The sequence below is a fragment of the Typopeltis vanoorti genome, chromosome 1 (assembly GCF_054136105.1).
Source record: "Typopeltis vanoorti isolate ZY-2024b chromosome 1, IOZ_Tvanoo_1.0, whole genome shotgun sequence".
Lineage (NCBI taxonomy): Eukaryota > Metazoa > Arthropoda > Arachnida > Uropygi > Thelyphonidae > Typopeltis > Typopeltis vanoorti.
In genome coordinates, this window is record NC_143549.1 from 138,500,636 (window position 1) to 138,523,094 (window position 22,459).

The window sequence follows — 22,459 nt, forward strand, 5'->3', positions numbered from 1 at the left end:
AAACCACTGAATATATTTGTTGCCTTTCGACCATTCAGAAAAATCTCCACCTTTCTCACTTCTCCTAAGGACAAGCTTCCACATCTTAATTATCCAGGTATCTACCAGACACCTGGTAGGACAAACAGGAAGATCTGACTCTATTCGGCTAGAAGAACACCAATACCTTGAACCTGAACAGTCTGGACTTGCAGAACGTGCCATCATCACTAGACACAGAGTTCATTGGAAAAAGACAAGAGTCCTTCACAAAAGTCAGATCCTCATGGAACAGCTTTATAAAGAAACGTGAAACTTTACTTCACTCTCCTAACTTAAACAGATCTCATGATTTACGTCTATCCCCTTTATGGGAGATAGTACTTTATAAATCAGCTAATCTTTCTTAACTTTTTATTGTATATATAATTTTTTTTTTTTTAGTTATCTTACATTAGCTACTTAGGTGGCGCTCTTTGGAATTGTCAGTTATTGTTTAATTTTAGCTTAAAATGTACTGAAGATGCCTGTGACACACAGGTGAAAATTATACTATTAAATAATCTTTTTACTTGAATTTTTCTGTTATTAATTTTGTATTTATGTGTGGATAACATTTTTGGTATGGGAATAGTTCTCCATTTCAAAAACAAATGTGATTCATCCTAGGATTCAGTTTACTTTAGAGAAAGAATTAAAAAACATTCAGTTAGCTATTGTAGATTTACTGATTCTTTGTCAACTAGATAATAGTCTGTAATTCTTGGTGTTTTGGAGGAAAACCCTACCGACCATAATATCCATGCCACAATACATCATTATGCTAGTCAAAACCTTGAGACTATCAAGACTTTATTATATTGCTCATACCTTAAGCTCTATAGAGGGTTTATTACTATAAGAGTTGTATTAATCAAATCAGGCTTTTTTAAAAAATGGTTTCAGTGAGTTTTTCATAATCAAAGCTTTTAATAGTTTTAGTTTCTCTGCCTCCTTCTCTAAAGAAGAAATCTCTGATATTCCTTTTCCTTAAGTTAAAGGAATAACAGAATGCACTGCAAAAGTTCTGAGATCCCACTGCATCATTTCAATCCTAGCAGGAAAATTTCAACCTTCCTATGTTTACCTAAGGATAAACTTACTCCACTTCACTTCTCAAGTGTCTACCAGATTCTTCCCTATTGTGACTTATTTTATTTCAGTCAATCAAGTAGATCTGCTGCTTTCCATTGTGAAGAAAATAATTCTTCTATACACTACCATGAACTTGAGCAGTCTTGCCTGGCTGAACATGTTATCTCTATTATGCACAGCCTTGAGGAAGAAAGCTAAACTTCTATACAAAAGTAGATTCCTTACAGAATTTCTTCATAAAGAAATTTGTCATCCAAATGCAAATGGACCGATGATCTTCATTTATTCCCTCCCACCCACGTGATATTATTGAATCACCTCTCTAATAATTCCTAACTTTCTTATATATACGTATATCTATATACATATGTATTTTTCTATTAGGAATTTTATTGAGATTTTAGAGAAGTTGATAAGAACTCACACACAGAAGTGGATTGAAAAAAAGCTATACTTTGCAAGGAACAACATGGGTTTACTAAAGAGAGATCATGTCTGAGCAATTTGGTCACATGTTATAATAATATTACAGCTGAGCTGGATAAAGGGAATGGATACATTTTGATACTGTTAGACTTTGCTAAAGCTTTTGCAGAATATCACAAAAGGTGTAAATTGGAGAATACAGGATTGGAATATGAACTACTGACTTGGATATATGGGGGGAGGGGATGAATCAGCCAGATTTAAGGTTACCGTGGCATGCCCTAAAATTTGCTAAATGAAACAATCAGTGACAGCATGGTAAAAAACACTGATCAGGAATACATATCCATACTTGATGTAGAAAAAGCCATCGAAAACCTGAAATGTGGAAAGGCAGCTGGAGTAGATGATATTCAACCAGAAATGCTCAAGTGTGGAGGTATAAGAGTCTTACAGCGGATGCACTACATAGTTCAGAAGACATGGACTGAGGGATGAATTCCAGATGATTGGAGTAGAACTCTCATAGTGCCCATATATATAAAAAGGGAAATAAAACTGAATGTGAGAATTACAGAAGTATTTCTCTACTGAGTGCTCCTGGTAAGATTTATGCAAGTATATTTGAGAAATGGTTGATAAGGATTGTGGAAGGGAAGCCTGGTGAAGAACAAGCTGGATTCAGGCCCAAATAGAGCTGTCGGGATCAGATTTTCACCTTATGACAAATAGTTGAAAAGTCACAGAAATATAACAAAGATCTGTATTTAAATTTTGTCGATCTGGAAAAGGCATATGACAAGGTGCAAAGAGAGAGAGAAGCTATTCAAAACGCTACAGTTGTATGGTGTCAGTAGGACATCATATCAAGCAATACTTAAGTCTTTATTTGAGTTGTAAGTCAGCAGTTAGAATTGAAGTACAGGAAGATGGTTTAATGTTAAATCTGGTGTCAGACAAGGATGTACATTATCCCTCTGTTATTCATTATCTATATTGATCACATTATGAAGGAAAGTGGTACTAAACATGATATCAGAATTGGAGATGTTAATATCAGCTCTTTGCTTTATGCGGACGATGTTATACTTCTAAATAAATCCGCTACGAGTTTGCAAGATTCCCTGACTAAACTGAATAACTGTCGTAATAGATATTATTATTATTATTATTAGACACCTCCAGGGAGTTCAAAGACTCATTGAGGGAGGGCATCGCATCTACTCTACAACTCTCCACCACTCAATTCACTAACTACAATGGACCGCAACCACACCAACACCATCTACCGCCAACTACCACCACTAGTATTATCACAGACAATCACAAATATTCACGCCCACGATGGGATTTGAACCTGCAGCCTTTTGGCTGGAGAGCAGATATGATAACCACTCGGTCAACCAGGCCAGCCAATATGGTATGAAGGTCAGCAATAACAAGAAAAAGACAATGAAAATAGGCAGAAGCATTGAAAATATCAAATACATTATAAATGGAGAACCTATAGAACAAATTAAACATTTCAGCTACTTAGGCATGATTTTTAGTGAGGATGGTAAATTAAATATGGAAATTGACAAGAAAATCAACAAAATCAATATGGTAGGAAGTCAACTGAATAAATTTATATGGAATAAGAGCGAAATTACTCAAAAAAAAAAAAAAAAAAATCAGCTAATGCCTTTTTATTCTTCCCGTATGTATAGGGAGTAGGTGAGGCCGTTTTAAGCCCTATCTAACTTTTGGAGACTGAGTGGGCAGTTCAATCTCCACTGGTACCCAATCAGAGATAGCTGGCCCAAGCTATCACTAATTAAGCAGCACGCAGTGAAGAGAGACGGCTCTACAGGTGCCCATCTCGTGGTCCCTAACACTCGTATTTAATGTCTGAAATAATGTGGGTTCTACGGTTGATTTTCTTGAGTTTACGGGATGAAAAACCTGAGTTTCCGGGAGGAAAAACCCGCTTACCCGTGCCAGAGATCGACTAACTCGGGAACCGGTCGAATAAAGGCTTGAAAAATTTCCTCTAGTTGCCGACTAGACTCAAAACCAAGTCTTTCTTCGTGCGGCCAAGCGCCGCGGTGTGCAAATGCCACATCCACAGAGCTACACAGGCTCTGAGAGAAATTACTTCAAACACTATATTAGCTGTATACAAGACAGTGTTCAAACCAATTTTAACTTATGGATCAGAGCTGGGTTAGATGTAAAACACTTAACCAAAGACTAGAGACTGCAGAATATGAGAGTCCTGAGAAAGATTAGGGGCGTGAACAGATGGCATCAATGGCAATAGCATCTTAAAAACAGTGATATTAGGAAAGAAATGGCATTGTCAACAGGGCTGATCTCAGATGGTATGGTCACTTAAACAGAATGGGAAAGGAAAGATTAGCAAAACAAGTGTTCTCTGCCAGGTTGGCAGGAGAAAGACCCAGAGGAAGACCAAGATATAGGTGGACTGATAATACAGGAAAAAGTACCTTAATGTAGCACTATTATATCCTGTACACTCCTTGAGGGCACATGTTGGAATTTGATGATTATGACAATGATGGTGGTGGCATGACCTAGGGACTAGTCCTTGAATCATTGTTACTCAATCTATACATTAATGATATTAGAAAGGACCCGAAAGGAGATAGATGTTCAATAGCGCATAAGAACAGATTGAAAAAGTAGGTTGGCTGCAGAGACAATGGTAAACAGGAGAAAGAAGAGTAATATGACAAGAACCAATATGACAAGAGCCAATGTGCAGTAAGAAAGGGGAGTGAGTGCTAGATTTTTCTCTCAAAGAGTAGTAATTGAGTGGAACAGTTTCTTGCTAAAGTGGTGAGTGCAAATGAGTTTGAATGAATTGAATAAGTGAATGATTTTAAGAATGTGGGTGAAGCATAGCCTCAGTGGAAGTCTCTGATGATGATAATAATAAAATAAAGTATCACAAGCTTTGAATCCTACCTGATGATACCTGTATGTCTTTTCTAGCCTCATGTATTTTAAACAGTATTCACAAATCCACAGCTTTGGCTGTTTCCCATACTCATCCGGAAATGGAGAAAAATACCAGGCATCAATTTCATATTTTCCAAACTGGATTCGATCCACATATTTTACCTTAGTTATCTGTTATGAAAAGAAAAACAAATAAATGATAAAATTTCAAAATTTTTTGAAGTATATCACAGCAAAATCCATAATTTAATTAAAATAATAAAGATCCACAATAAAATGTTTTATGCTCTATTAAAAATTTAAGACCTGTCTCTATCTCTTCAGATCCTTTAGTTATCACCTGACAAATAGGCATGTCAAGTTTTACATATATACACACTTTGGGAAAAGGATGTATGAAGAGGGGAGAAAAAGAGATTATTATTAAAGGATTAGACACCAATAAGAAAGTGATATTAAAAGCAGAGGCCTCTAAATTCAGCAAGAAGTCACCAGTGTACTTAAGTGTGATCTTGGCAGTCTCATTTGCTGTAAACAGTTGGCACAGTGGTATTTTTGATATGATTTGTGCATCATGTACCAGCACTGCCAGAAACTTAATCGGGTACATTAACATCAAGATTTGGTAAAGCGGGAGAAATGAAATGAAATGCATAAAATGTTATTACAAAAAAAAAAAAAAAAAAGGCTTATGGATATAAGCCTATGTCGAGAGCACAAATATTTTGATAGTTAGAGAAATTTCCCACCTTTCAATTTTAAGCGTTTTTAAGAGAGAGAGAAAAGAGGAAGAGAATGTGAAAGATGTTAAATTGAATAATCAGAAAGTTTCCAATATCTTGAAATAATGCATAATTTATTCATAAGAGGCCAGTGATTGACACTCAGGATGATGGAAAGTGAACTACATGTAAATAAGGAAGAAATAAAGTTCACAATTAAACTCTGCTTTCAACACCACTTTCTTATTGATGTCTAGAGAAGTGTATATAAACCCTGTCACAAGTGTATTCAGCCTCTCGTGGGCTATTTTTGAGAAAAGCAATTATTATTTCAGCCTCATTAGTCTTACTACATTGTGCATGATAAAATTTATTAAAATCTCTAAAGAAATCAGCACAAATAATAACATGCCATCACAGGCAAAAATTGACCAACTAATGACCAAAGACAAATCAATTGTGCTTCAAGGATACAAAACAAACTGTCACCACTTAGTAACATGAAAACTCATGAAGGCTAAAACTTTGCCAATGCTAGAAAACAGTTCTAGGGTGAATTAGCTATACTGTATAGATACCGACCTGAGTAACTTGTTCATGAGAATTCACACTTGGCTGAGAGTCTTCATAATGCATATGATGATGCCCTTTGGCTGGAAAGACCTAGATTTTAATCCTCCCATCAAGCTTTTCAAATACAGGTGAATTAGTCAGTCTTGTGGAGGTGGCAGGGTTTTTACTCCTAAAAACTTTGGCTTTACCTCCTGCAAAAAAGACAAACTGGCTAACGGAATACATGCAACTGAGCATGCAAATAAGGATTAACCACCCAAATTAGGTTTTTACAAAGCCAAGCTACTTGCTCAAGACCTCTCGAGCGTGTTTGATACGAATGAGTTTGTAAGTATACTAGAAGATGGTTTGATGTAAAATCAGATTTAATGAATAACAGCTGCTACACTATATCAACTGTTATTCATCAGCTATACAGATCATGTTGTGAAGGAAAGTGGCATTAAACCTGATATCAAAAATGGAGATGTTAATCTCAGCTCTTTACTTTATACAGATGATGTTATACTCCTAAATAAACCCATTATAAATCTGTAGAATTCTTTAACTAAATTGAATATGCCATTATAAATCTGTAGGATTCTTTAACTAAATTGAATAAAAATTACTAAATTTTTTATGCAGCTTTAACAAAGCTGGTATAAAAAAAAATCAGCAATAAAAAGACAAAGAACTATGATTATTAACATATCATAGTCATATTTAACTAACATATTTTTTTGAGATATTGTAATATTAAGTAGTGCAGTAATATGGTGCCAATAATGCACAAGAATACAGCAGTAACAAATGGAATACCAACATGAGTAGTAAACTTGAGAACAGGAAGGTTTGTCCCAGTGAAGAGAAACATCAGGATAAATTAATCTTAGAAATTTCAAGATTGAAGGAAATTATTAGGCAGATGATGTGGAAATTACAAAAAGTCGGGAGGCATTTAGAGGAGCAGAGGAAGGACAAGCAAATTAATCAGCAAAAGGAGAGACAACCATGCACTGAAGCAGTATTATATTAAGAAAAGACAATCAAGAAGTAAAGTTGAATATAAAAAGGATATAGCATGCAGATTCAATTATAAAATATACAACTGATGACTATGTTATTACTTTTGAGTTTTCAAGGTGAAAAATGTAATGAATGTAATCGAAAAATAGAAACAAAAAAAGTAAAAGAGATGATGGAAGTTCTGGTAGGAAGAAATTATTTCTGGTGATAAGTTCAGCATGAGAGAGAGGATACGAAAGGATTGCTGAAGATGCAAGAATAAAGAGTGTGAATGTGAAAATCATTAGTGGATTACCTAGATGGGTAACAATGAATTAAGAAGAAGGGATATGACAGCAAATGATTTGATGTGTGTGTGTGTGTGGAGTGAGTATGAGGGAAGAATAGATTTATATAAAAAGGGATGGCCTGCACTTGAATGCTTTTAGTATCAGCAGTCTAGAGAAATTATTTATTAATATGAGAATAAAATAAAATCAATATTATACATCTATACCGACTGAGCCTCTGTAGCTCAGTCGGTATAAACAAAGCCCTTTGGTCAGAAAGACCTGGGCTCAATTCCTGTCCATGATGTGAGGAATCTTTATCTGGTCTCTTTCAACTAGCAAGTCTCATATGAAGGTAGAGGGTTTTTTCCCTCAGAACAGGCAAACTGGCCTGTGACACATCTATAGACATAAGACACTCCTGGAATAATGATTAACCAGCTTATTTCATAGAGTTTGGTTCTGAATGCCTACATAGTGAAGTGTGAGTCTAGCTTGAGGTAAATCAAAAACAATGAGACTCGATATAGAGAGTGAGTGAAACTAGATCATGATGGGAGGAATAGTGAGAATCTATATGTAAGAATGACCAAGTTATGTAACTCTGTTAATGCTATGAATGTGCATTATCATGGAGGTGATTATGAGAAAAGGATAATTGTGTGCATGTCTGTTTCAAACTTATCAAGTGTATATAAGAATATCTGTATAAGTAGAGCATTAGATACGAACAGGGATCTGAAAGTTGTCCAACTGGGTCATTCAGACTAGAGAGGAGAGCATATAGAAAAAAGTCTGGAGATAGCATTGTCTGTACATGAATAACAGGAGTGTCAGAAACAAAGGGAGTAGAGTTTGTTGCCTTAGTGAATGCAGTGGGGCCCCAGATTGTAGGCATTAGTGAGACTAGACTATCAAAAGCAGATATACTAACTGGTATTGGTGTAAAAACTACAGTATTTTTAGAAAGGACTGACAAGATAGGGGGGGAGGGAGGGAGGGAGAGAGAGAGAAAGAGAGAGAGAGAGTGCTGCAAATATTAGATGATTTGAGTCCAGTAAGAGTAATGCTTAAGGGTCAAAGCAGTATAACTGAGAGGAGACCTCCACATAGTCTTTAAAGGAATGCGGAGAACCAACCAGAGCTTCTGACCTAATATCCAATCCTCACCTTCTCGTGGTGCACCCTGTTGGGTATCTACTTGGATAGTGAATGAACGAGGATGGGCTGGCAATTTGGGATTTAGCTGACCAAATTATATTCTTATTGGTTAAACCAAAATAAAAAATGATGGTACAACATGACAAAATTTCATTCCAGCTGGGGCTTCGCCCGGTTAAACAAGGCCCCTGTTGTTTTCGCCAGGGAACCAGGGCGAACAGTGAAAAGTTAGCTACAGAAACAAATCTGAAAACACCCCCCCCAACTCAACATCACCAGAGTTAAAGATCGGTACTATCAACATAAGAAGCCTGAATGACAAAGAAATGGAGCTAGCTGAGGAATTAGATAAGTACCAGATCGACATAAAAGGGATGACTGAAACAAAAAAGACAAAAACTGGTGACATCTTTCTGAGCAATAAATACAAAGTGTTATATTCAGGCAATAACAATCAAGGAAAAGAAGGAGTAGCCATAGTATTCAACACAAAATACAAGGCTAATCTTCTTGAATGGCAGGCAGTCTCAAGTGGAGTAATGTGGGCAAATATGAGAATGGGGAACTGGACAAATGAGACTTATTTGTAACTATGGTCCCAGAGAAGGTTCTACTAAGGTAGAAGTAGAGGAATTTTTTGATGCTTTAGAAAAAGCAACTGGCATAATGAAAAAAGAAAATATGGTCCTTGTTGGGGATATAAATAGCAGAGTAGGAAATGATTGTGAGATATACAAAAATTTGGGAAAATTTGGAGAAAAGAGCAAAGCTAATAATAATAGCAAATATCTGTTGGATTTCTACTCAGGACATGGAATAGTTATTACTAACACCATGTTCCAACATAAAAATATGCAGAAATTCACATGGAGAGAAGAGGCAAGGAATACAAAAAGTCTCATTGACTATGTTATTGTTGATAGTGATGTTTTCGACCTGAGGATTTGAAATTGGAAGTGATCACTATTTAGTCTTGAGCAGAATAAAATTGAATTTCATATTGAAAAGCATAACATGTAAGAAAGTTTTAAAGCAAATAAAAGTTGAGCAGCTCTCAGATGTGAACTGTAGACTAAAATACACAAAGATTATTGAAGAAAAAATGAAAGAGTTTGAGAACAGGAATCAAATCTTGGAGATTCAGTGGCAAGCCTTGAAGAAAGCCCTGATTGATTCAGCTAGAAAGGCATGTGGTGAAGTTGTCTGCAAGGATAGAAAAATTAGAACTCCATGGTGGACATAGGAAGTTAAAGAGGTTGTGAAGGAAAAGAAGAAAGCCTATCAAAAGTTCCTGGCAAATAAGTCAGCTTGTGCTCTTAGAGAATACAGAGACAAATGCAAGAATGCTAAACTCTGTGTAAAACTAGCTAAACAAAAGTCATGGGAGGACTTTGGCAAGAATATAGAAAATAAATACAAAGAAGGTGGTAAGATACTCTGGAGGTTGTTGAAGAAGCTTAGAAATGGAGGAAAGAGTGTTGTAAAAGGAGGTTAGAGATGATAAAGGTGATATGAAAACAGGAGAAAAAGATATCCTTGAAGTGTAGGGTAATTACTTTTGAAAAATTGCTAAATGAAACAAGCAGTGAAAGCACAGTGGTAAAAAAACACTACAGGCATACAATCAGGAATACATATCCATACTCGAAGTAGAAAAAGCCATCAAAGGTGTGAAATGTGGAAAGGCAGCAGGAGTAGATGATATTTCACCAGAAATGCTGAAGTATGGTGGTATAAAAGTCTTACAGTGGCTGCACTGCATAGTTCAGAAAGCCTGGACAGAGGGACGAATTCCCGATGATTGGAGTAGAGCTCTCATAGTACCCATACATAAAAAGGGAAATAAAACTGAATATGAAAATTACAGAGGTATTTCTCTACTGAGTGCTCCTGGTAAGATTTATGCAAGTATATTTGAGTAATGGTTGATAAGGATTGTGGAAGGGAAGCTTGGTGAAGAACAAGCTGGATTCAGGCCAAATAGAGGCTGTGAGGATCAGATTTTCACTTTAACACAAATAGTCAAGAGAGCATGGGAATATCCAAAGATCTGTATTTAAGTTTTGGTGACTGGAAAAGGCATATGACAAGGTGCCAAGAGAGAAGCTATTCTATACATCACAGTTATATGGTGTCAATGGGGCATTATATCAAGCAATACTTAGTCTTTATTTGAGTTGTAAGTCAGCAGTTGGAATTGAAGGAAGTACAGGAAGATGGTTTAATGTTAAATCTGGTGTCAGACAAGGATGTACATTATCCCCTCTGTTATTCATTATCTATATGGATCACATTATGAAGGAAAGTGGTATTAAATGATATCAAAATTGGAGATATTAATGTCATCTCTTTGCTTTATGCAGATGATGTTATACTTCTAAATAAATCTGCTACAAGTCTGCAAGATTCTCTGACTAAATTGAATAACTGTTGTAATAGATATGGTATGAAGGTCAGCAATAAAAGACAAAGACAATGAAAATAGGAAGAATCATTGAAAATGTCAGCTGTGTTGTGAATGGAGAACCTGTGGAACAAGTAAAACATTTCAGCTACTTAGGCACGATTTTTAGTGAAGATGGTAAATTCAATATAGAAATAGACAACAGAATCAGCAAAGCTGGTATGGTGGGAAGTCAATTGAATAAATTCATATGGAATAAGAGAGAAATTAGTTGGAACAGTAAATTAGCTGTATACAAGACAGTGTTCAAACCAATTTTAAACTTATGGATCTGAAAGCTGGGTCAGAAGTAAAACACTTGACCAAAGACTAGAGATCGCAGATGTGAGAGTCCTGAGAAAGATTAGAGGTGTGGCATCAATGGCAATATCATATTAAAAACGAGGATATTAGGAAAGAACTTGACATTGTCAGCATCCAGGAATGCGTTAGCAGAGCTAATCTCAGGTGGTATGGTCACTTAAACAGAATGGGTGAAGAAAGATTAGCTAAACAAGTGTTCTCTGCCAGGTTGGCAGCAAAACGACCCAGAGGAAGCCCACGATATAGGTGGATTGATACGGACAAAGTGCCTTAGACGTTAGAAATATAAGCTCTGATAATGTTGGAGTCTTGACAAGTAACAGACTAATTTGATGGAAAATTGTAGATAGGAAGTTAGTAATGATGTAATTTTTTCATGTAGTACTATCATATCCTGTACACCCCTTGAGGGTACATGGCAGGAATTTGATGATGATGATGAAGAGTAGAGAGCAATGATTGCAATACTAGTATCAATTTTCCATGTAGCAACAAGTCTGGTGACAACAAAATGCATTACCAAATCATCTTAAATGAGTGCTAAATATGTAAATCATCAAGGGTGACTAATTATCTGAACATTGACTGCGTGACTAATAGCTTTGATAAGAGGATGACCGACTGACATATCAAAAATAGTATATGAGAGATGTAAGTATGCAGAATTTAAGGTGACCAGTGGTGTACTTCAGGGACCAGTCACTGGTCTATTGTATTCAAGCTTTACATTAATGACATTGTGAAGGATTTGGCTGCTCACACAGCTGTCTGCTGATGATGCAATCATAGGCAGGATAATTAGGAGCATGACTGATATACTTGCAGAATGATTGAACAGGCTAGTAGCGTGGGCATATGAAAATGGCTATTAGTTCAATGTTATTAAATGTAAATTTATACACTTTGGTGTAATGAGGTATCCAATGGCATATTATGCTGGAAGAAACTGAATCAGTCTAGGGATCTTCGAGTTTTAATAGATAAGAAGCTGAAAATCGAGGGCCATACACCAAAAATTGCCAATACACTCAGAGGATAATTGCAATGCTGAAATGTACACTGATATGTAAGGAAAAGAAAGTCATTATGTCTCATCACAACACCTTGATACAAACTCACTGGGAATACTGTGTACAGATCTGGTCTCCTGGTTTCTGAGGTGATGCAAATACAGTGGAAAGAATGCAAAGGAGAGTGATTATGAGGACAGATTGAGAATCTATGGACTGTAGACACTAGCAAGCAGGAGAAATGATAGAAACTTAAACTTCTGAAAGAATTATATAAGATATAATGCCAGTCTGGCTGGCTGAGTGGTTAGCGTATCCACTCTCCAGCCAAAAGGCTGCGGGTTCGAATTCCACTATGGGCATGAATATTTATGATTTCTGTGGGAAAAACTAGTGGTGGTGGTCGACAGCAGATGGTGTTGGTGTAGTTGTGGTCAGTTGGTGGATTGAGTGGTGGAGACAAAGTTGTAGAGCAGGTGCCCTCCCTTGATGAGTCTTTGAACTCCCTGGAGGTGTGAAATAATAATAATAATATCAGTAGATGGAATTTTTCATTTTATGGAGGATGGAGAGAGGATGAGAGGGAATCCATGGAAGTTGAGAATGAATGCACTCAAGTAAGGAGTGAAAGCAAGATTTTTCTATCATAGAGCAGAGTATGGTTTTAATAGACTGCTTTTGGAGATGTGAATGCAAGTAGTGTGTGAATGAATTCATGAATAAATATGACATCTGGTCTGGATGATATGGCCTCCCTTAATGAATACTTGACTCCCAGATGAAGGTGTCTAGTAGTAGTAGTAATAATAATAATAATAATAAATAATAACAATATTATTGTTGTTATTATATTTAGGCAGGAGAACTGAAACACTAACTACATCCAGAATAGAACAAGTAAAATATTTCAACAATTTTTAGCAAAATTGGCAGATTAAATATGGAAATAGACAACAGAATAAGCAAAGCAACTGAATAAATTTATACAGAATAAGAGAGAAATCAGTCAAAACACTACATTAGCTGAATAATTTTGCCATATGGATCTAAGAGCTGGGTTAGAAGCAAAACAGGCCAAAAGCCATAGAGATGAAAGTTCTAAGAGAAAGCATGTGAAAATAACCAAGTGAAAAATAAACTTTCAACAACTTTCTCTAAATCCAGAGTAATTTATTAAAAAAGGGTGGCACACCATTTGGCAACTCCGATAGGTGGAGATGACCTGCAAATGCTTCTGCCTGGTGTCTCAACTTGGGCCTGGCTCCCACTGAAGAGACCTCAATAAAGGTCGAAACTAGTCTGGGTAGTGGCCCTTCCCTTAATGCATAACATTAGACATATCCGCAAGGAGATGTGTTTTGCATTATAGGAGATACTGAGACAGGAGTGTTGGTAGCTTGCTCCACCTTTGCAACGAGTTGCCCTGGTGCTGTATCACCTTACCCTAGTCCTGAAGATACTTCGGGCGCAAACTTTGTTTGCTCACACTTGGATAAAGGATTAAACTAAATTTATTATACTCTAACCAAGTGAAAAATAAACTTTCAACAGTTATGGTTATTGTTTGCAGTCACCTTCTGATGATATCCAGTTTTTATCCTCTTGTGCAAGATATCTCTGGAAAAATAGTAGCTTCTGAACTCCACAATGTTGCATGTTATGTTTTGTCTAATACACAAGCAGGCATCTTCTCCAAGCTCACCTTAAAGACAAACTTATCCACCATTTCATGCAGGAATCTTCAATATGCTGTGTTCATGTAGTTTCTTGTACTTCAGTCAAACTGGATAATCAGCAAGTGTTCCACACCTAGAAGAACAGCAAGGTTAGATTTGTTATCAAGCTTCAAACAAGCCTGGTCTTTAACAGCATGTAATTTAATCCAGTTCCAATGTCAACTGGAACAATAAAAAAGCCAATTCTTCACAGAAGCCAATTCTTACTAGAAGACTAGGAAAGGAGCTGTTCAGATCAGATTGTCTTCATAAACCAAGCTTTCTGTTTAGAAATACCATTTAAGGCTTTCTAAATTCAAGAAAGTTATGTAAAATACATACATTCCTGTTAAACATTTTTTTAAATAACTTATTCCCATTGACTCATATGTCTTGTGAATCGACTCTCTTGACAGACACAGATGACAATTTCACGTCTGAAAATTTTATTGACAATAATAAAAGTTCTGCAAGTTGTCAATTAAATCTTTTAATAACAGTAATACTCAAGTAAACTTAGGCAGAGTTTTACACTTCCAGATTGATCAAGAAGACAAAATAGTATATGAGTAAATCCTTATCTTGCTACCTAGGAAAGCACCAAACATGACTCATCAGACCATATCTTTTTTCAATTCATATTCAGAAAATTTTCAACTTCCTCCCAATACTCAAAGCTTCTTATATGATTAATCAAAAAAGTTACATATCTTATTTTTCTCTCTATTTGCTTTCAGCTGTACTTGTAATTAATTACTGCTACAGATGACTCGCAACTGCAAACACTATTATAACAAACCAAAAAAGTACCAACCCACTCACTGTAGGCCAATTCCATTCCTGTGGTCACTACACATTCATTATAGTGAGAGTTGACTGTATTTTTGCTACTCCCAAGAATTTTCATACATCTACAAAATGTATACTTAACAATCACACCTTGTAGGAATACAGTGAAAATATCATCTGTTGTTACTGATATTTAGCAATACCTACAGCTTTTGTCAATACCACTGAAAAAATCTAGCTGTCACACATTCTTTTATGCTATTTATACTAGATGCACTCACCACTTCAGCAGGCAGAATGTTTTTCACTTACGTACTCTGTGAGAGAAAAATCTGGTTCTTGCCCCTTTTTTAATTCTACACAAACTTAACTTCTGTAGATGCTCCTTGTATTTTCCCCACCTTCCAATATAACAAAAAATTCATCAACCAATACCCTATAACACCCCCTTTAAAAGTTTATAAGTGTCTATTATATCATCCTCTCTTTTTTCCGGTTTACCAGTGTCTGCAGTCCACACACTCATGAATCTGTCCACATAAAAATACATTCCACAATCCTGATATCATCTTTATAACTCTTTTTGTACCCTTTCCACAGCTTCTTTATTCTTCCCAAACCCATGACACAAAAGCTGTGCAGTAGTCTAGGTATATTCATATCAGGGTCAAATAAAGAAGAAAATGATGTCCTTATCCTTAAATGTTAGTGTTGTTTCAGCATCACAATTATCCTATGAGCTATATTTGCAATTTTTGCCATATGATATTTGAACTTCTACTTCCTATCCACCATAACTCCAAGATCAATAGCTTCATCAGTTTCTCCAAGCACTGCCTTCCACTTACTAACAATGAATTGATGGCTATCATTTGCCCCCAGTTCAAGCCTATTCAAATCAGAATATAAGTGCTGAATATCAGTAGCATCCCTAATTGTCCTGCCTATTTTTGCATTACCAGCAAACAATTGACCTATTCAAGTCCTTTCTAACATCATTACTGCATAGACTGAACAACCATAAGGGTGTCCATATTGGACCTCCCTAGTTTCAACGTGGTATTACTACTAAGTGTATGAACCATGGTGCTGAAAGTGTACAAACAAGAAGGAACACTCACCAAGTTTTTGTAAAAAAATCAGTACACTTCCACATGTGCTCCTTTAGTAGCACATACAATGTCAAGTTGATAGTCTATCAATGACCAGGTTCTCTGAAGCATGAAAGGGGTGATGGAGGACGACACAGCAGCAGAAATGCGATGTTTCAGGTTCTCTAGGCCAGTGCTTCCCAAACTGTGGGCCGTGGCCCCCTTGGGGCCGTAGGTTTTATTGAGGGGGGCCGTGAAATAATGAAAACAAATTTAAAATGTTTTAAGACTAAGTAGTTTTTTTTATTTTAAAAGAAACGTCTTTAACTTTTATTATTTATTTCTTTTTTGTTATTTTTTATATTTTGCTTTGCTTCCTGCGTATTTCGGCACTTAACGAATATTAGTAAATATTGCTTATTCATATGTTTCATTTCAAAGCAGTGGTTAATTGTATTAACTTTGAATGCTCTCCGGGGAAGCTCCAAATCTTCCCGTCCCTTTCATCACGTGTTCGTAATCAGGGACTGTTGATATTGACTTTATATATATATCAAAACTCGTTTTATATTATACTGTCATCTGAGCTAGTTTTCTGTTTCGCACATACTTCACACATGAAAAAAAGTTTAAATAAGTTCATGTGGGGATATAGTAACTCGCTTGCAGTGGTAAACAACACGCCCTCCCTAAGAGCCATCATACTGCAGAGGCAATAAAAATAAGTACTTTTATTATGCCAGTGAATAAGGTATGAGGAGTCTGTGTAATATATTTCTCAACAAATAGTGCAATTAGAGACAACTGGGATAAAAACACACTAATTAATGAATCACATGTCCCCTCATACAGAAACTATGCTATATAGACTGAAACAAAACCATATGTTGCATGGGCAAACACAGTATCTAACTAAAAACTATTGTTATTAATTAGATGTATGTGAGTTCGATTTCCCAAGGCAGCAATAAAATTCAACCGAACGTGTTAAAATTCGTAAAAGTGTTAAAACTAAGTAATATATATATATATATATATATATATATATATATATATATATATATATATATATATATATATAAAATGTTATGGCAGTTTCACATATGGAATTCGGTTGAAGAGAGTTAGCATTTCAACTCAATTGTCAGCTATGCTTTTATCTTTTGTTAATACCGCACCAATCATATGCACGTTTTAATAAACAGACTGACGTCTGTTTCGCGTTAGGCTTAATTACCATAAAAGGAGAAAAGTCACAAAAGTGAAAAATGTTCCCGGTCTGGGGATTCCCTTATTCAGGTAATATTCACTAATTTCATGCTATCAGTCTGTGATGTGCCAGTATTGGTAAGTGGTGATATTATTTGATCTATTCTACGTTAAAAAATTTAACCCTGAGATGGATAAGTGGTTGATAAAAAATAAAATAAAAAATCCAGCTAACAATCAGAAGAAGCAGAAACAGACTAAAAAAAAAAAAGGACAGTATTTCATATTTTACCAGAACAGCCCGCATCGTCTTCAGAACCAAACGGTAAGAAGCAAAAAATGTAATATATGCTTTTGATTTTTGCAATATTCGCTGTGTATGTTTTGTATTGAATATAAATAGAATAAATATTATAATAATATATCTCTATTACGATTTTTTTTCGAGGGGGGCCATGAAATATTTTAATTTTTGCAAAGGGGGCCCTGACATCCAGAAGTTTGGGAAGCACTGCTCTAGGCTGTTCATTTTATTTGCATAGACTGTGTCCTTCATATATCCCACAAGAAAAAATCAAGTGGTGGTAAGATCCGGCAATCGTGATCACCAGGGAATTGTGGAAAGATGAAATTTTCCAGCATGTCAAGGTAAATCATTCTGTTGATATTGCTTTCCACTAAAAAAAAATATGGACCAATCGTAGCATTTCGCATTACATCACACCAGACGTTTACTTTGGGACAGTAACATACGGCGAGGATTTTCACTCCTCCATATCTTGACATTGTGCCTGTTCACTTTTCCAATGACACGAGGCTTCTTCCGAAAAGCAAATCTGGGAAAGAAAATCTGGATTCTCGTCGACACATTCCAGAATTTCAGCTGCAAACATAACCCATTGTGGCTTATCATTTTGCTTGATTTCCTACAACACCTGTACTTTGTACACGTGTAGATGCAATTTATGATGGACCTTGTGAACAGTGGAGTGGGATATTTGCAGTTCACGTGATGTGTTCCTAATGGATTTTGTCAGATTTCATGCAAAGGCTTGGCAAATCCTCTCTACCTTCTCTTCCGATATTGGCTGCTTCCCTCCTTCATGTTTTGAAACGCTTCCTGTCGTTAGGAAATTTTTTTTCCACAAACAGATACTCTCTGGATCAGATGCTGCCTTTATGTACACCTGATGGCACTTATGCTGCACCTTTGATTGATTTCAGCTCAGCTAACCACAGCACAACTTGCATTTCTCCACCCTTGATGCCATGTTTAAAACTATGACGTCCCTGTCCAGCAGTGCCACTGCAGCACGACACAGGAAATAATTCTGGATGAAACTTGTAGAGTCTGGAATGTTTAAACAACCCAAACCTTACATATTTCTGCATTTTGATTTTTAAAAAATAGAAACAGTTCTTTGAAAGTAAGGAGGTCCTTTAATTCAAGGGTTGACCTCTGGGGGGAGGGGTTACCCCCCAGGTTACCTCAAATCAGGCTGTTTGCATCTCCCCATATATCACTGTCTGATACCTCCATTAGTCACCCATTTATCCACATCAATACTTCACATTCCAGTCCCACATCCTCCAATTTATTCAACATCCTTTCATGTGGTATCCTCTCTAATGCCTTAGCAAAGTCCAATGTCACTATAGTGTATTCCCTTTATCCAATTCACCCCTAATGTTAGTATAAAATTTGCTCATATTATATTATAAAATGTGGGTGAATTACTTTTATTACATGTTATTCATTGCAAAGTATAGCTTATCTGTCAACACATTTCTGCATGCGAGTTCATGCCAATATGAAGGGGCCCTAAATAGTTTAGCTGAACATTACAGTAATGTTATCCCATCTGTCCTCCCGATTGCTGAATTCTTATCCACAAGGTTATGCAACAGCTCTAGAACCCCCTTCTTGTGCACCTCTATTTCTATCCAGTGTAGTGGTAGAAGTGTGTACCATGTTACATACACCAGGTTAACAGATCTTAGCAAAGGTCTATCAATCTAGCACGCTACATCATCTTGTAAACAATTACATATGCTTCTGAGACAAGGTCTGTCTGAATTTAGTAACATTATTCTTGCACATTCATTCTTTCACTTGCAGCATAACGGGAAAATTTGTTTTTGTTCCCTTTGGCCTGCAGTCAATTTATTTTTTAATCTGTCTTTGCTTGCCATACATATAGCCATAAGTTTTCTAGCCTATTCTTTATATATTCTCATACATGCTAATCTTCATCTTCTTATGGATTTTCTACTTATTAAGGTTGTGCATCCATTTCACTCGTATCCTATTTGTTTGTCTAAAACTAGGCACATATTTTGATACTACGTCATTTAAGCATCTTTTCAAAGCTGTTGATATCCTTTCCATTTAGTAACTGACGTCATAGGATCAAACTTAGTATTATCTTCAGTTTGTCATAATGTCGAGTTTTGTAAGTGCAGCATGTAACATTTCCTAACTGGAACATCCTTATACTTTGTTATTTCCCAGGTCAGTACAGAATGACCAATATCACTAAATGATGGTAAAACTATCTTTAACAGATTCCGCTCTTCTGATACTATAATCAAATCTAACATTCTCTGACCTTGAGTTCCTTCTCTTAGATATTGCTTAAGAAAGTTGTCTTGTAGCTACTCACCAAATTCTCTTTCATTCTTAAGTTTTCTCCTCTACCCAATCAATATTTGAATAATTTAAATTACCCATGATTATTACTCATTCAGCACCCATCTGGGTAATTTGGTAATGTATTTCATTTTTCCCAGCAACTGAACTGTCAGATCTGTAGCGATATTCCACATATTTCATGCTGTTAGCCTCACTGCTACATGAAACATTACTTTTATTGCTTATGAGTTTCTGCTCTAGGAGAAATCAAATCATTCGATATCATTAATAGTATTCACACTTTTCTTCTATCCCTTCAGTCTTTCTTAAAAATACTGTGCACTTTACATTGAATTGCATTTATTACTTATAATTCTGAAAGCCAAGTTTACTAATGCTAATAATCTTAGATCGCAATGTATTCAACTAAGGCAAGAAAACTCAACCCTTTTGTTCCTGGTATTTGCATATAGACATAATAAGTTATTAACTGGCTTTTTTTCATATACCTACATCTGCAGTATGCTTAGCTTGGTTGGACAACATTCTCTTTCCTATCTTCATATACACTTAAAAAGTCCAAACCCAAAGTATACAGGCCCACCCCTTCACTAGATTCATTATCATTCACACATTCATATCACATCTGAATATCATAAATGAACTTACATATAACACACACACTTTCATGGTTTTTCCCATGGTGATCTCCGAATTAGGTCTCAACTCGATAATTTTTCCAAGTTTCCCTCTTATACAAGTCTTTTCTATCATCAACTCACTCCCCATATCTAAAGACTCACACCCGTTTCTTCTAGACAACCTGTGCATCAAATCATTTACTATCATAACTCTCTTTCTTAACCCAGTACTATTATCTCAGAAATAAACTAACAAATTTCTCTCTCTTCATTCTTACTTCTAGAGCCTCCATAGCAGTTGGTATAGACAAAGCTCTTTGGTCAGAAAGACCTGGGTTAGATTTCCGTCCATGACACGAGGAACCTTTTGACTAAAAAGTGAGTTAGCCAATCTCATACGTATGTAGAGGGTTTTTTTCACATGGAAACTCAACATTTTGTCCCTCAGAACAGGCAAACTGGCCCCATGAACACACACAGATCTAAAGGCATAAAATACATAGTCTCTCATTAGGAGAGCTCAACCCATTGTAAGGGATGGGGAGGAAAGGGGGGGGACCGCATACGAAATAAATAAATTTTCACTTCTTCCAAAAATCGTTTCGTATCCTCTCTCTCATGCTGAATTTATCATACTTAAATCATTTTTTCCTACCAGCACTACCACATGTTTTCTTTTCTGTTTCTCAATTGTATTTGTCACATCCTTAATTTTTGCTTCTGAAAAATTAAAATAACGACTTAATTATCAGGTGCAAATTTAATACGTGAATCACTGTACCATACTCTTTAAGAATCTGACTAACTTACTATATTATTATTACTCACAGATATTTTACCTACTTTCTTGTTTTGCTGTCTCTTACTGTTTCTCAGCTTTTTTTCTAACTGCCAAGTGAATTGTCTAATGATTTGCTTTAATCTGGAAATTTCAAATGTCAAATTATCTTCATTTGTATCATTAATATTAGAATGCTTTTCATCACTGGAACAAAAATTCTCATCTCCAACATTTACATGTATCTTTGCTTTTGATGCTGCTTAATTGTTGTCAAGTTTTTGCTGCCATTTTAAGACTTTAACGTGTCTACAATATATTACAAATAAGAAAATGATCATAGCAGAACTCTATGGAGAATGAAAAGCAAACAGGAAGTAGATGTTAATATTGTCCAATATAACTACCATCATTTTTGCTGCTGAAGGCACAAAGTGATTTAAGATAGCTGGATTGGAAAAAAATTAATAAATAAATAAATAAAATAAAATAAAATAAGACACCATTATACAAATTGGATAAGAAACAGTAAATGAACTTCTTGAGAATTCAGGTATAAAGACTACATAATTACTAGGCGAAATTTATTAGTCCTATACTTCGACTAGTTTTGCATACCTTTTTGTACAATTTTTCATATAAGTTTATTAGATATCAGTCAAACAACTAGAAATTTTTCCTGTATCAAGCTTTAATGGAATCAACAGTGGAAAATTGGTTTAACAATGGCTGCATGATAGCTGGAATTATCACATTTCAAAAAATAATGCACATTGCATCCAAGGTCTGCATGCATGAGATTGTTGGTGAATATTATCAAACTTGATATAAGATTATGCCTATTTTATAGCAATGAAGTAGGTATGCATAGTACTTCTGAATCATTCTTGAATTTTCTGACAAGGCACAGATGACCTTTATTAGCTGTATGACAGGTTAGTCCAGATGTATTTTTCTTCTTTTCTACATCTTTGGCATGTTCTGACATGCAGATCTCTTTGATAATCCTGTATGTCCTATATATAACATTATGATGCACTGAGCAGTGGATTTTATAATCCACTGGTTTTCTTAAGGGGTGTATGAAGCAGTTTAAGAGAATGTAAAATTCTTGAAATCTTACATAGTGGGAAGAAAACTGCATTTATGCCAGGTTGTCAAAATATTTCAGAAATTTTGCACATGTCACATAGAAGGAAGGGTTACTACACCTTTGTATTCTTGCTTATTTGTTGTCATCTTGGAGGTGGGTTGCAAGATCTTGTTGATCATTTTGCATATATCTCCATTTTGGGACAGGTTGATTCCTCTTCTCTTATGTTGTATGTTCTGCCCATGATCACTTTAATTATTATGTTTTGTTCAAGGTCATGAGATGTCTTCTGGTGTTGGTAGGCTTTCATCATCTGACCAGGTCCAACAGAACAACTAAGAGAATTCACAGACTGCCCGAATGGTCAAATATCTATGTATTTGATCACTTGAACTTAAATACAACAGGACTTTTATCATTTATGGATAAGAGAACAAACTAAGGTTTTTGGTATAGAGAACACCTACCCACAATCGAAGATGCTGTCATGGTAAAACATAC

General features: G+C 35.7%; 1 protein-coding gene across 1 annotated transcript in view; it reads right to left on the reverse strand.

Moving 5' to 3' along the window:
- Positions 1 to 22,459, reverse strand: part of mof (males absent on the first) — a 154,020-nt gene that overhangs the window by 68,047 nt on the left and 63,514 nt on the right. Inside the window, exon 5 of the mRNA XM_090399455.1 lies at positions 4,510 to 4,674. Within this exon, the coding sequence (XP_090255581.1) occupies positions 4,510 to 4,674 (165 nt within the window). The remainder of the gene's footprint in view (positions 1 to 4,509; positions 4,675 to 22,459) is intronic.